The sequence below is a fragment of the Mirounga leonina genome, unplaced genomic scaffold, assembly GCF_011800145.1.
Source record: "Mirounga leonina isolate KUSES-001 unplaced genomic scaffold, KU_Mleo_1.0 Mir_481, whole genome shotgun sequence".
NCBI classification, from domain to species: Eukaryota; Metazoa; Chordata; class Mammalia; order Carnivora; family Phocidae; genus Mirounga; species Mirounga leonina.
In genome coordinates, this window is record NW_023270773.1 from 772,812 (window position 1) to 786,899 (window position 14,088).

The following is a 14,088-nucleotide window of genomic DNA, read 5'->3' on the forward strand; positions in this document are numbered from 1 at the left end:
TTTAAAGAAGATTTTATTTATTGGGGTGCCCGGGTGGCTCAGTCGGTTAAGCATCTGCCTTCGGCTCAGGTCATGATCCCAGTGTCCTGGGATCCAGCCCCGCGTCAGGCTCCCTGCTCAGCTGGGAGTCTGTTCCTCCTTCTCCCTCTGCCCCATCCACTTGTGCTCTCTCTCTCTAGTAAATAAAATCTTTATTTTTTAAAAAAGATTTTATTTAAGAGAGAGACAGAGCATGAGTGGTGGGGAGGGGTAGAGGGAGAGCAGGAGGGAAAAGCAGACTCCCTACTGAGCAGGGAGCCTGACACAGGGCTAGATCCCAGGACCCTGAGATCAGGACCTAAGCTGAAGTCAGATGCTTTTTTTTTTTTTTTAAAGATTTTATTTATTTATCTGACAGAGAGACAGCGAGAGAGGAAACACAAGCAGGAGGAGTGGGAGAGAGAGAAGCAGGCCTCCTGCTGAGCAGGGAGCCCGATGCGGGGCTCGATCCCATGACCCTGGGATCATGACCTGAGCCAAAGGCAGACGCTTAACTACTGAGCCACCCAGGCGCCCCTGAAGTCAGATGCTTAATCGACTGAGCCACCCAGGGGCTCCATTGCCTTATTATCTTTTTAATGCCTGTAGACTCTGTAACAATGTTTCTTCTTTTCTTTCACCCCTGATATTGGTAATTTTGTTAATAACCAATATTTTATTGTATTGATTATCACTTGCTTTTTATGTTTTTGATTTCCACTTTTATATTTATTATTTCCATCCTCTTTCCTGTGATCTGAATTTGCTCTTCTTCTGCTGTTTTCTTCAGGAGGTTGTGTGGGTCAGAGATCATAAACACAAGTATTTTTTTAAATACAAGTAGTTTTCTTTTTGACACAAATGTTTTACAGCTATACATTTGCCTCTAATCACTTCATTGGCTGCATCCCAAGAACAATGAAGTGTTAATGTTTTTATTATTGTCAGTTCAAAATATTTTCCAATTTCTCTTTTGAGTCCTTTTATCCCTGGGTTATTTAGAAGTATGTTGTCTAATTTCTAAATATTTGAGGGATTTTCAAGATATCTTTTTGTGATTTTTTTTTTTTTTGTGGGGTTATGTCTCAGTGTGTAATCTCCTTGGTGAAAGTTCCATGTGTACTTGCAAAGAATGTGAAGAATAAAATAAATGTGAAGAATGATGGTGGGAATGTAGTACAATCACTTCAGAAAAACTCTGGCATTCTTATAATGTTAAACATATACCTACCATATGTCCTAGCCATTTCACTCCTAGATGCATATCCAAGAGAAATGAAAACATATATCCACACAAACAATTGTTCATTAACATTCATTGCAGCTTCACTAAAAACAGCCAAAAATGACCCAAATGTCCACCAATAGGTGCAATTTCCCTTCAGCCTGAAGAACCTCCTATTGCATTTCTTGCAGTGTGAGTCAGCTGAGGAATTATTTCAGCTACCATTTAAATATCTTCAATTCTCCCTCATTTTTGAATATTTTTACTGCACATAGATTTTCTAGATTGGCTTTATTTTTTTTTTCTCACATAAATTTTGTTCCATTGCTTCTGACCTACATTTTTTCTAATGTAAAGTCAGAAATGTGATGTGTCCTTATTCCTCTGGCATCTTTCAGGATTTTCTCTTTATCATTGGTCTTTTCAAGAGTTTGACCATGATATGCCTCGGTGTGTTTTCTTCATGTTTATACTGCTTGGGATTTGCTGATACTCTTGCATCTGTAAGTTGATCCAAAATTCATTAAATTTTTGGTTATCGCTTCTTCAGATTTTTTTTTCTGCCCCATTCTCTCTCTTTTTCTCCTTCTGAGCCACGATTATATTAGACTTTCTAGTGTGCTCTCTCTGGTCTATATTTCTTATATTGTCGTTCTCTGTTCTTTATTTTTATTTTTAAGATTTTATTTATTTGTCGGAGGGAGAGAGAGAGAGAGAGCACAAGCAGGGGGAGCAGCAGGCAGAGGGAGAAGCAGGCTCCCCCCACTGAGCAAGGAGCCCAATACGGGACTGGATCCCAGGACCCCAGGATCCCAGGATCATGACCTGAGCCAAAGGCAGATGCTCAACCAACTGAACCACCCAGGAATCCCATGTCACTCTCTGTTCTTTTGATCAGAACAGAGACAGAGACAGAATTCTTTATCTGTCTTCAAGTTCATTGACCCTTTCTTCTGTCATCTCCAATCTGTTCCTAAGATCACTTAAAGTCCATCTAATTACATTTCATTTGTTGTACTACTCAGCTCAGAATTTCCATTTGGTTCTCTTTTACAGTTATCATTTCTCTGCCAAAATTCCTTCTGTTCATTCATTGTGACCTTTTTTTTTTCCCCTTGGAGTACTTAAACATATTTACAATAGCTGTTTTAAAATTTAATTGAATCGTCTTAGGGATGCTTTCTCTTTCTTTTTTTCTGGCTAGGAATCACATTTTCATGTCTCTTGCCCATCTAGTAATTTTTTATTGCATTCTGGATGTTACAAATGGCACTTGGTAGAGGCTTTGGATCGTTTTCTTCTGAAGCGTGTTGATTTTGTTTTTGTTTCATTTTGAACTCTTGGAAGCTTAGTTTTATATTAGTGAGGGTATATCTATTGCAGTTCTGCCCTGAGTCCTAATTTCACAAACCCTTTCATGGTGGAACATAATTTGTTTTTTTTTCTCCTAAGGCATGGACTTTCTGTGGTTTCAATGGGGAGCCCGTGGTGTTTGCACAGTCCCCATAGCTTGGCAGGTCTTGAGAGCCACACTCTCTCTCTTTTGTGGTAGGCAATAGCTGAAACCTCTGCTCAGCTGTTACCTTCCTACCGGACCCCTTGAGTCTCACTCATACATAAGCAGTCCAGGAGTCAACCAAGGATTTGAGGGGAGTTTGTATGCACATTTTCAGGGATTCTCTTCCTCATTTCCAGATGCTCTGACTGACCCAAACTCTGTTCTCTGGAACATCAAGCCACATTTCAGTCACCCATGCCATGCCGTGGAGAGGGCCCTTAGGGGAAAAGCAGTACAAACACGGATCTCACCCAGTGCATTTCTCTCCTTTCAAAGGTCAGATTCCCTCTAGTTTCCACCACTTTTATTTATTTGTCCTTTAGTGCCTTCGAATAGTTCTCTTTTCTACTTTGTCTAGAGTTGGCCATTACTAACTCAGGGAAGTTAGCCCTGTATAAGCTGCTCAGGCATTACTCAGACCAGCCCCTCCTTACACTTATTTTATAGGCACCAATCTTGCTGTGCCTGCCTTTGTGGTTAGGACACGTGGTGCCTGATGAAATTCTTGGAGCAAATCTGGTGTTCTGCTTGTCTCATGCAGCCCCGGCATGTCAGAACCAGGAGGAGGTAAGCTGAAGGAAGTTGGGTCAGGTTCTAAGCCATAACCCCTTTTCCAAGGATGCATAGTGTGTGTGGAGCGCACGTCCTCAGATCTTGCAGAGCAGGGCATCATGGAAATTTTGGTACTGAAAACACAAAGATTTCATGCCAATGTTCATTTGGCAGCCATGTTTTGCGCACCTATTATGGGCAAGGCATTGTGCTGGGGACAAAGACGTGAATAAGGGAGGCTCCTTTGGGGTGAGAGAGAAACACCGTTCTGTGGGAGCCCTAAGCAGGCCTCTTGCCAGGTGTCAGGGAAGGCTTCCTGGAGGGGGATCCGTGCACTGAATCTTAACCAAGGAGGGGGCAGTCAGCCAGGACAGAAGGGTGGAGGCCCAGTTTTGGGCTAAGGGGACAGCATGGGCAAAGGCTTAAAGTGTGTTGTGTGAGAGGGTACGAGGCAGGAGTAAGATGAGCCCCCCAACTCACTGAGCCCCCTCCACTGCAGCAGGTGTCTGGTCTTCACGGCAGTCCTCGGAGGCTGGGCTGGGGGTCAGGGCTTGTCTGAGCCGGTGAAGGCAGGACTCACGCGGTGCTTGGGCCTCCTGGTGCAGCTTCCCGCCCTGACGTGCCTGGGCACTGAGGAGCTGACAGGCATCTTTTGAAGGAAGTAAGGTGCTGGATGGGACCCTGACTTCCAAAGAACAGGCTGAGGTGAACAACACACTCCATTTATACACCATCTCCCCTGCCAAAGACTTTGAAAATCAAATACTCCCCAAGCTATGGAAACCCAACCACTGGCTGATCGGTAGGACTTTATTATTATAATCACCCGGCCCAATTCCAGCCACTGAGGGCAGAACAATGAGCCATTGAAGCTGCGTGGAGGTCTCGCCTCCTATCCACCCTCTCCCACGGCAGGGACCTGGCGCTGAGGCCTCGGCGGGGAGGACGGCGGCATGCCTGTGCCCTGGCTGCACCATTGCGCCCCAAGGGGACTTCTGGGGGGTCTAGGCATCGGTCTCACTCATCAAGTGGGAGGCCCCAACAAAGCACATCTGGACGTTGCTTTGATCTCCTCACATTCTGTCCCATATCTTGACCCCGGTAGCTGAGGAGCTAATTACATCTGCTTTGGGAAATTTATGGGTATGAAAATTCTTCAGAGATGCTAAAGACCACGAGGCACCATTAGCTGTTCTCACCACACGTGGCTTGTGTGCCTCACTAATAAAGCTATAAAAAGAGAGACTGTGGGGTGCCCTCTGCTGGGGTGCTCACTCCCATATGCCTGGTGTCCAGTGCCTGGGAGCCCTGGCTGGGTTAGTGGCCGGTGGCGAAAGCAGGGAGCTGGGTCCAGCTGGCTCTTGACCCCCTGCTGTTGTGTAACAAGGTCACACCGTCTCTTGTTTATGGTCCCACTTCATTCCCAAGCATTTGGTGTTACTTGATCACCAGTTATAAGCCAAATATACCGATTTTATTAGGAAAAAAAAAACCGGTGTAATTTTGTGGAACCACAAGGCCGGATCACTGTCCTGTGAAACTCTAGAGGCCAGAAGCTCAGAGGCCTTGTGCTGGGCCTGCCTTGCCGGTCCCTCCTGTTGTTGCCGCTGCCTTTGGATTTCCCGCCTGGGAAGAGGCCGGGGCACGACCAGCCAGGCAGCAGAGGGCTCGGCTGTCTCCTGAGCTCCCCCGGGGTTCATCAGGGTCGGATTTTCACTCATCGGTGCCCAGCTCTCTGCCCTGTCCGAGGGGGTCAGCTCCAAACACAGCAGGCACGTGGGAGGGGGTGCCCACTCTTGCTGCCCGCTCAGATGGCTCTGGGACGGCTGCTGGGACCGTGGCTTGGGTTTCGGGATTAGGGAAACCCAAGCACTGTAAACCACGTTGGGGCTGGGATTAGGCGGGCTCAGCTCTAAGATGCTTTGCTGGGCCCCATGGGCTGATGCAAGGGCCGCTTCCCTGCCCTCGAAGGCACAGGTGCTTGGCCAGGCACCAGGACGTGCAGGGCTCCCGGAGCCCTCGGGTGGCGGAACCAGTAACCCGAGAGCCCACGAGGGGCTGCGCTGTGCAGCAAGGGCCGCCGGGTGGGGGAGGAGTGGGACAGGGGAGACAGCGTGGCGGGTCAGTCCTGCTCAGAGGGGTTCTTCAGGGGACTGCGAGAAGCAGCATCTGCAAAACAGTCCCAAAGTCCCGTCTCCTCCCTCCCAGCGCCGCCCCAGAGATCCCGAGCAAGTATGGCCTCCTGGCGGGCCCTGGCACACCTACTGTCACTCCGTTCCCGGAACATCGCGTTGCTAGTCTGAGGTGGGTGCTGTCTGCGGCCGGCGGGAGCCCAGGGTGTCTGCTGCGCGTCCTTGGCCTTTGGCGAACTTTCCCAGTCGCGGGGTCTGCAAACAGGAAGTGGTGACAGCCGTCTCTGCTGCGGGGCAGGGAGGCAGGCCCTGCTGGCTGAGGTGAGGCCCAGGGAGTGCTGGGCATGGGATCCGTCCACGGCGTCGGGGGGTGGGGGACGGGCACCGGCCCCTCCACACTCACAGATGTGACCGGCCTGTACGCGCGAACTGACGTCTTTTTTTGTTTTTTTTTTTTAAGATTTTTTTTTTTTTTAATTTATTTGACAGAGACACAGTGAGAGAGAGAACACAAGCAGGGGGAGTGGGAGAGGGAGAAGCAGACTCCCCGCTGAGCAAGGAAGCCTGACATGGGGCTCGATCCCAGGACCCTGGGATCCTGACCTGAGCTGAAGGCAGATGCTTAATGACTGAGCCACCCAGGCTCCCACTGACGTCTCTTTTAGTCTCCCAGTTATCGGTCGCCACAGTTCTTGCCTCGGGATCTCCACAGCCTGTGGCTGGACCTGCCCCAAAGGCACCTGCGCGCCTCCCTCCTTCACCGGCTTGTCTGAGGGGGGCCCCCGGCAGCATGGCTCCCCCCAGGTCCAGCCCTTTTGGAGCTGGGACGCCCGGCCTGGGTGGTGAGCAGCACGGAGCTGGTGTGTGCACAACTTTGGGGAAGGACCCCCCTCAACACTTCCCCCCCCGTGAAAAAGCCCAGCAGAGAAGCCACTCATGTGGAGCGTCAAGCACGTCCCGAGGCCTGGGTGCGCAGAGCGGCCCGAGGTGGGCAGAGCCGGGGTCCCGTGCCACCCCCGTCCCCGCCCTGCTCCAGGAGGGAGGCATCCAAGGCGTTTCTGTTTATTCATGGATGCCCCTGCCTGGCATAGGAAGGCCTAAGGCAGCTCCCAGGACCACTCAGTACCCAGCAAGGAAGCCCAGGCCTAAGATGGTGGCCGAGGAAGGAAGAAACGAGGGTGGGGCATAAAGGGCCCCCGCGAGGCCCGTCGTCTGGCTCTGGGCTTTCTCTACGAGGCAGCTGCTGGTACTGGCACCAAGGGAAACCTGATGAGGACGGGGGCATGGGGAGGGCCAGGGGGAGGGCACCGAGGGGAAGGGAAACGGGGAGGCAGAAGCAGACCGCCAGCCCACAGGCTCCAAGGGCCTCTTTCTCAGCCCGGGGGCCTCAGAGGACTTTTGTGCTGGTGACCCCACCAAGAGGGCTTGGGGCTGTGGCTTGGGGCTCGGCGGCAGACGCTGGAGCGGGAGCGGGAGACACCTCTGGTGCCAGTCAGCCAGCTCTCACACTGGGTGGCCTGTCGGCTGAAGGGGAGGCAAAGGCACAGGGGTCAGGGCCCCGGGTGGACGGGCAGTGGGGTCCCTAGTGGTGTGAGGCGGAAGGCTGGCAGGGCTCAGGCCTGCAGGTGGCTCCACTGGAGGGACACCTGGTCCTGTGCTGGGATGACTACATCCCCTGTCCTGTCCCTGGTTCTTGTCTCTGCCCTGGCCTGAGGTGAGGGAAAAGCCACGGCCCCATGTCGGGCCGAAGATCCACAGCCTGTGAGTCTGGCGCCAGAAGCAAGCATCTTCTTCTGAGGCTGGGCGCCCCCCACCCCCCAGAGCCAGGCCCAGCTTAGGCCCAGATATTGCCAAGCATGCAAGCACCCTCACCATCTGGGTCAAGAATTGGTTCAGACAGAGAACACCCTACTGCTGCTTGCTCATCTGGGGGGTGGGGGGCGTGCTCCTGACCTGTCTCTGGCAGTGACCAGCCCACAATGTCCCCTGCATACACCCTGACCAGCACCCAAGGGTGGGAGCAGTGGGCACTGACAAGGAAGAAGGTGAGTGGGTGGTGGCTTGGGCAGGCTGGGCAGGACGAGGCCATGGCCCGGGCCAGGGGCACTCAGGGACCCCAGAGTGGAGAGGGGTGAAGGAGTGGCTCCCAGAGGGACACAGAGATGGGTGGGAAAAGTCTGGGACCCGGGAGACTTGGCTGGATCTGAGTGTGCCAGCTTGGGGAGACAGGAATGGCCCCTGGCAGCCCGGCCCCCACCCTGGCCTGGACCCCGACCATCAGCCCAGCACCGAGGAGCCTCTTGTGACAGACTTGGAGGAGCTAGATGCCTACATCTGCACTTCCCGTGAATTCTATGAGCCCACGCTGCAAGGGAGCCCCCTGACCAGAATGGGCCAGGCACCTGGAGCCTGAACAAGGTCTGGAGGGCTCAGTGACATGGCCTGGTGGCCCCTAAGTCTCTGGAGATGGCACAGCTCCCGATGAGCACACTGTCTGGTTGACTCGGGCGTCCTGTTTTACAGGGTCCTGGACCGCCTGCTCTGTGGCAGCTCCCGACAGCTCTGTATGCAGCAGGGAGCCGGGGGTGAGGGTCTCAGTCCTGCCCCTGGGGCCTGCTTCAGGCTGGGGACTGGTCCAGGCCCAGACCTGAGGCCACAGGCACTGACACCCTGAACTGCAGGCGCCACGTGACGCCAAGCTGTTTTTCATGGGGCAACTCCCCCTGTGAGGGCCCCTGGCTGGGCACGGTGGTCCCTTCCCCACTAGCTACCCAGCAAAGCTCGTGGTCCCAGCAGGGCTGTGGGATATGGGGGCGGAGGCAGGCACCAGCGACCTGTGGAGGGTTTGGAGGCCTGCTGGCTGAGCATCTGGGCCGCCACCTGTGGGCTGATGCCCCCTCTTGCAGCCCCACCATCAGTCCCAGAGACCCTCCTCAGGCCCAGCCTGCTCCTCGCTTGCTGAGCCCTGCTGGTCCGGGTCCAGCCCTCCATAGTAACTTCTCAACCCTTCTCTGTACACCCACCTTCCTTGGGGCCTCAGGACCTTTAGAGACAGTGCCTCACGGGGCTAGAAGGAGAGGGGTGGTGGGTGGTCAGAGGGGGAGGCAAGGGATGGGACAGCATGGCCCCCGAGCAGCACCACTCCCGCCCCTCAACCAACGTCACTGTGAAATCTGGAGTCATAAGCAGAAGCGTGCAGGACGTTGCGGGGCAATTACAGGTTACATGGAACAATCTGAGGAATTACAATCGTATTTTTTTTTAAAATATTTTATTTATTCATTTGAGACAGAGAGAGAGAGAGAGAGAGAGCATGAGCAGGGGGAGAGGTAGAGAGAGAGGGAGAAGCAGACACCCCGCCAAGCAAGGAGCCCGATGTGGGGCTCGATCCCAGGACCCTGAGATCATGACCTGAGCCGAAGGCAGACGCTTAATGACTGAGCCCCCCAGGCACCCTAAAATCGTATTTTCATTGTACCATAAAAACATGCAAAGGTGGCGGGAAGGTAGCCCTGGAGCCAGGTGGAGAGCACCTGGCTGGTGCTGCTCTGGCCCCTCCCTGAGCTCCTTGGGAGGAGGGAGACAGGCCAGGGCAGGGTCCGGGGAGGGGGCCTTAGGCCACACAGTGAGTCTGGACCTGGGCAGTCCCTGGGACACGCAGAACAGAAACCACTGTGGCCCAACACATCCGCCCCGCTCCCCATGCTCTTACTCAGACTTGAGACCCCAGTGCGTGACGTGCCTGAGTGCTGGGCAGGGGACCCTGGCCTGTCACCCCGGGGCCCCACCTAGAGCAGTGGGGGCATGTGGGACATCCTGGGTGCCAAACCACATGGCCAGGCAGGCAGAGGCTGATGCAGCGTATGGCCCCGGAGGTGGCCCGGGTGATGGCCGTCGCCAGCGCTGGGCCTTCTGTGCAGGCCTCCGCTGGGAACGCCCGCTGTTTGTGCAGCCCCATGCGGGAGTGCTCACGGACTCAGCAGGCGTGCTGGAGCACGGGCCGCCCCGAGGGAAATGGTGCACGGAGAAAACCATTGGGGGGGTTGTGGGGTCATGGACATGGGGCTGGCACTCCGGCTGTCCGGTGGGGTGGGCAGGGAGGTGGAAAGTCCTCGCCCCAAACACTGCCTGATGTGTGCTGAGAGCTCCCACGCAGGCTGCAGCGTTTCTACCGTCACAACAAGCAACAGAACCACTTCAAGTTCCTTGTTTGCCCCATGGCAGGGGCCCAGGCCAGCTCCAGGGGCCCCTCCGGGCACCCCCGGCGGCTCGGCTGTGTTAGCTGACCTCTGCAGACCTCGCCCTCTGCCTGCAAGGCAAGGGAACACCTCACCCCCAGCACAGAGGGGAGCCCTCCCTGCACCTCCCAAGGCAGGGGCGCACCGCCAACCGTGCGTTAAATGGGACACGGCTGATGTCACGCTGCGCTTGTCAAGAGGGCGCTGGCCCGGCCCTGCACCCGGCGTCTTAACTGGGCGGCCCAGAGCTCCTGCACACGCTTCGCACCGGGCAAGCGAGTGTCTGAGGCTCCCGCAGGCCCATTAGGTGCAAAGACATTCCTTTGTTGGCCGACAAGCAGGGTCCCATCCAGGGCTCCCGGGCGGGCAGACTAAGTGATGTTTTCTTAAGGAAGACACGAGATTAACCACCGCTAAAGCTCCAGCACAATGCGGGGCCCTGCCTGTCACCGTCACCGTCAGCGCCGGCCGCGGCAATGACTGACAGGGGCGCTCCCTCAGCCCGTCAAGCCTCAATGTGCAGGATTAGCCTGAGCACAGCAGACACGCCGGCTGCGAGGGCCGCAATGGAAACGTAATGAGGTGCCTGACGCTCAGGGGACGGAAAGCCTCCAACACCCCTGCCAGCTCCCGTCACTGGGCCACCCCACTGGCAGGTTGCTCTGGAACAAAGCCAGTGGCTTCCCACCCCTCCTGAGCGCCTGCCTTGCCGTGAGGCGCAGACAGACCCGGCAGAGGGTCCTGGGAGGGGTGGCTCTGCTGTGAGGGGAGGCGGAATGGAGGGTATGCGACAGGCCAGGCCCACCCCGACGTGGGCCATCCTGGGGGGCGCGCTGGGGACAGCACAGGCGGGGGCACACATCAGGAAAACACCCTCTTTATTTACGCTCCAGAAATGCCAGGGGGGTTCGGATGTGGGCAGCCCACAGGGTGGGTTTCTGCGCACACCGTCATCTTCTGGCATCAGGGGCCTGGTGGGGCTGGCCCAGGCTGGAGGGTGTGCGAGGGGCAGGGGCTGACAACCCCTGGAGCCATCCCTGCGGGGGCACGCGACCAGTCCATCCAGAGGCCACCCACGCCGACTACCTCAGGGGCTCTCCAGACGGGGGTGAGGCTTGCCTGGGCTCAGGCTCCAGCGTCCTACAAGAATGGGGGACGGTCAGCATGGGGTAGTCCCGCCATCCCTGCATTGGCCTGGCCATGTCCCCTGTGCTCTCACACAAGGATTCTCTAGGGACAGATGAGAAACGCCCCAGAGAGAGCCCCGCCCTCACCAGATTGATGCGTCTCAGGGGACGCATGCTGCACTATTAACAAATATTTTGAAAGGATGAAAATTTACAGCAGGCTCTTGACAAAACAGCTGTTAGGTGTGATATTCTGATAAGAGTTTCCTCAGGATGCCCTCAGTTTGTCCATATCAAGGGCGGCCCTGACTCGGGGGACACAGTAGAGCAGGTGCCCAGGGTGCCCCTAGGAGAAGCCCCAGGCCTGTGCCCAAATCCAGGGGACCCTCACCTGCCATTCAGCCCCTCAGGCCTGCCTGAGGGCATCTTGTGGGGTGCTCACTGCTCTGTCTATAGTCTTCTTCAGCCCTCAGGACCCCAACCCCAGCAGGGGCTGACAGCCACAGGGGACCCCCCGGGCTGGGCTGCTGAAACCTGGAGAATGCTCTCACAGGGCCAGCTGAATAGGCCCTGACGACATGCAACCTTTGGGCAGCGGTCAAGGAGGGACTCACTAACTTCTTCCTCCTCAGAAGAGGGTTGGGATGAACAGACCTGAGGTCTCCGCCGGCCGCCTGCCCAGCCTGACTCTGCAAAGCTCTAACAGAACCAGACGCGTGGGCAGCCGCCATGCACAAGGCAGCGTGTCCACCTTCTGGGCGACAGAGAAATGAGCCGGCGCTGCTCTGCACGGGGCTAAGCTGGAGAGGGAGGCCCGCTCCTCCCACCCAGCAGCCCACTGAGCTCAGCCAGGGGATGGTTTCCACACCCAGTGTCCTCCCTCCACCCCCAGGACAGGCCACTGTGGTGTGAGCCCAGCCTCAAGACATTTCCTGCATCCGGGGAGCACCAGCAGCCAGGCCAGCGGCTGGGGGTGCCCTGTGGAGGGGGGGCCCTCACATGGCCTCCTTCCCAGCCCCGTTTCTTCAGCCCCTGCAGCCTGGGCACAGGGCTCCCATGAGGTGGCACGGCAGGTGTGCTCTCCCACATACCTGGAGAGAGTTGTTCACAGTGGCACCCTATCACCCCCCCACGGTTCCATCCTTAAACATAGAGCCTACCCCAGCTGTGTACCTGGCTCTGAGCCTCCAAAGAACCTGGCTGTGGGGGACTGCAGGTGAGCCGCGTGCCCTTGGTCTGGCAGGGATGGATGCTTAGCCTCAGCAGCCTGTCACAGTGGGGTCTAGGCCCGAGCGCTTGGAGATACGCAGCTTGGCCACCTCCTCGGCGCAGGTGGGGTGGATGCCCACTGTCTGCATCAGCTGCACGTAGGAGGCCCCACACCTGCACACGGGGGGGAGGGGGGTTCAGGCGATGAGTCAGCACAGGGTGGCATGCCCACATCATCCCATCCCCTGGAAGATGGCACGCGGGACGGCCTTGGAAGTCACAGTCTCCTCCCTGCTCCCCAGCCCTGGGCCCTACCCTCTCTTCTCCAGCCAGCAGCCAGGAACACCGCCAACACCTCTGCTGGACCTGTCCCACATGTCTCCCAGCAAATGCCAAGCAGCGCCCCCTCAGGCCCACCTCCTACCTACCCCCGACCCCTCATCTGCTCCGTCTTGGCTTCCTGCTGCTCCCAGACCACCAGGCGCAGACCCACCTGGGCCCACGGCTCCAGCTGTTCCTTCTGTGGGTCTGCTCCCTCTCCCCACCTGCCCCAGTGAGACAGAGCCCACTTCGATTACTGCAGCCTGCCCCTGCGCAGCCCCCTGCCTGGTCCTGCTCACCAGGCTCTTCTGCTCAGCACCCAGCACTGCCCACACACACGCCTCCTGCCCCTGCGGCAGCGACCACCCGCGGGGCACCGGTCACCTCCTCGGAGGCACAGTGAGTGAGGACTCCCCACAGGGCGCTGCCACCGTCCGCAGACAAGGCTGCAACAAACAGCCCTTCTTCCGTCTACGCACACACGTTAGAGTATCTGGTGCGTGAGTTCCTGACACGAACAAGTGTGTGCGTTTCACACTGTGGGCAGAAGGCCCCCAGAGGGAGGGTCCAGTTCACACCCCCCTCCTGACTGTGTCGGAACATGGGTCTCCTCACTCCACTGAGTTGCTCAAACCTTCAGTGTCTCCACTATGCAGATGCTGGAAACGATCACCACCAGACTGGCCAGTAGCAAAGCGTTTAACCCTCACTGACCAAGATGGTTTCTTGGTGTTTTAATTACATGAAAAATTCCAGATGAAGCACAGCATCTTTCTACTATTTATTTAAATTTTCTTTGCCTGTGAATTGCCCATTCGTGTTCTCTAAGTCTCTCTTGGCTCTGTCCTATCTTTATTATCATTACCCGCCAGGAAGCCTAGGGTGCCAGAGCCCCCGTCAGTCTTCCCGGTATGGGCCCTGCCCCTCGGGCTCCCGCCCTGTCCTCTGACTTCCTACCTCTACCAACCTCTGCGGCTGGATCTTGGCCTCGGCCCCAAGCCCCAAGTACATGGTGGGGTGGCCCGTGCAGCCCTTCTCTGCTCCCTTGGCCCCACTTCACCTTCCACCCTCCTGCCTCTGACGGCCCCACACCCCACTGCCCCAGACAACCCACCCCCACCCAGAGCCTCCATCCACAAAGGCTCCAGGCAAGCCTGGGGACCCGGGATCCCCCAAAGCACTGCCTATGCCCAAGACCCAGCTCTGGAAAGCACACGCCGGTCCTGGGGCAGCTCTCGCAGACCCTGCTCATGACTGCCTGGGCGCTGGGCCATGTGAAGGAGGGCCCCAGCCCTGCTCATTCTAAGAAGAGAAGACCCAAACTGTGACCCACCCCCGGCGGCCAGGGACATGGGCCTCTCGCCTTGCTCCCCAGGTGGCCCGGCCACAGCCGACACGGTATGACCGGCCTAAGAGCATTTGGCTGGAGAAGAAAGTTGCCTCTCACGTGACGGAGCTGCCGGGTCTGAGGAGGTGCTCTGCTGAGCACACGGAGAACGCTCCGTAAGAACCACAGCACAGCAGCAGACCCCCCAGTGCAGGGCCACCAACTGTCAGAGCCACGCGAGCCCGAGCAGCGCGCACACCGACATTCCTCCGCACTTACTTGATCCCCAGAGCAAATCCTTGAGTCACTTCGCCTGCGTTGGGGCCGAGGAAGTGCAGGCCCAGTACCAGCTGTGGGGGCTTCCGCAGGCACACCATCTGA

The 14,088-nt window shown here is 56.6% G+C and overlaps 1 protein-coding gene across 2 annotated transcripts in view; it reads right to left on the reverse strand.

Annotated features, from left to right (window-relative positions):
* Positions 1-10,584: 10,584 nt before the first annotated feature.
* The window catches only part of TXNRD2 (thioredoxin reductase 2), a 49,708-nt gene continuing 46,204 nt past the window's right edge, over positions 10,585-14,088 (reverse strand). For both annotated transcript variants that reach the window (XM_034989143.1, XM_034989142.1), the window contains exons 16-18: positions 13,987-14,084; positions 12,024-12,233; positions 10,585-10,863 (exon numbers count right to left, since the gene is read on the reverse strand). In XM_034989143.1, coding sequence (XP_034845034.1) covers positions 12,110-12,233; positions 13,987-14,084 — 222 coding nt within the window. In that variant the 3' untranslated portion in view covers positions 10,585-10,863; positions 12,024-12,109. The remainder of the gene's footprint in view (positions 10,864-12,023; positions 12,234-13,986; positions 14,085-14,088) is intronic.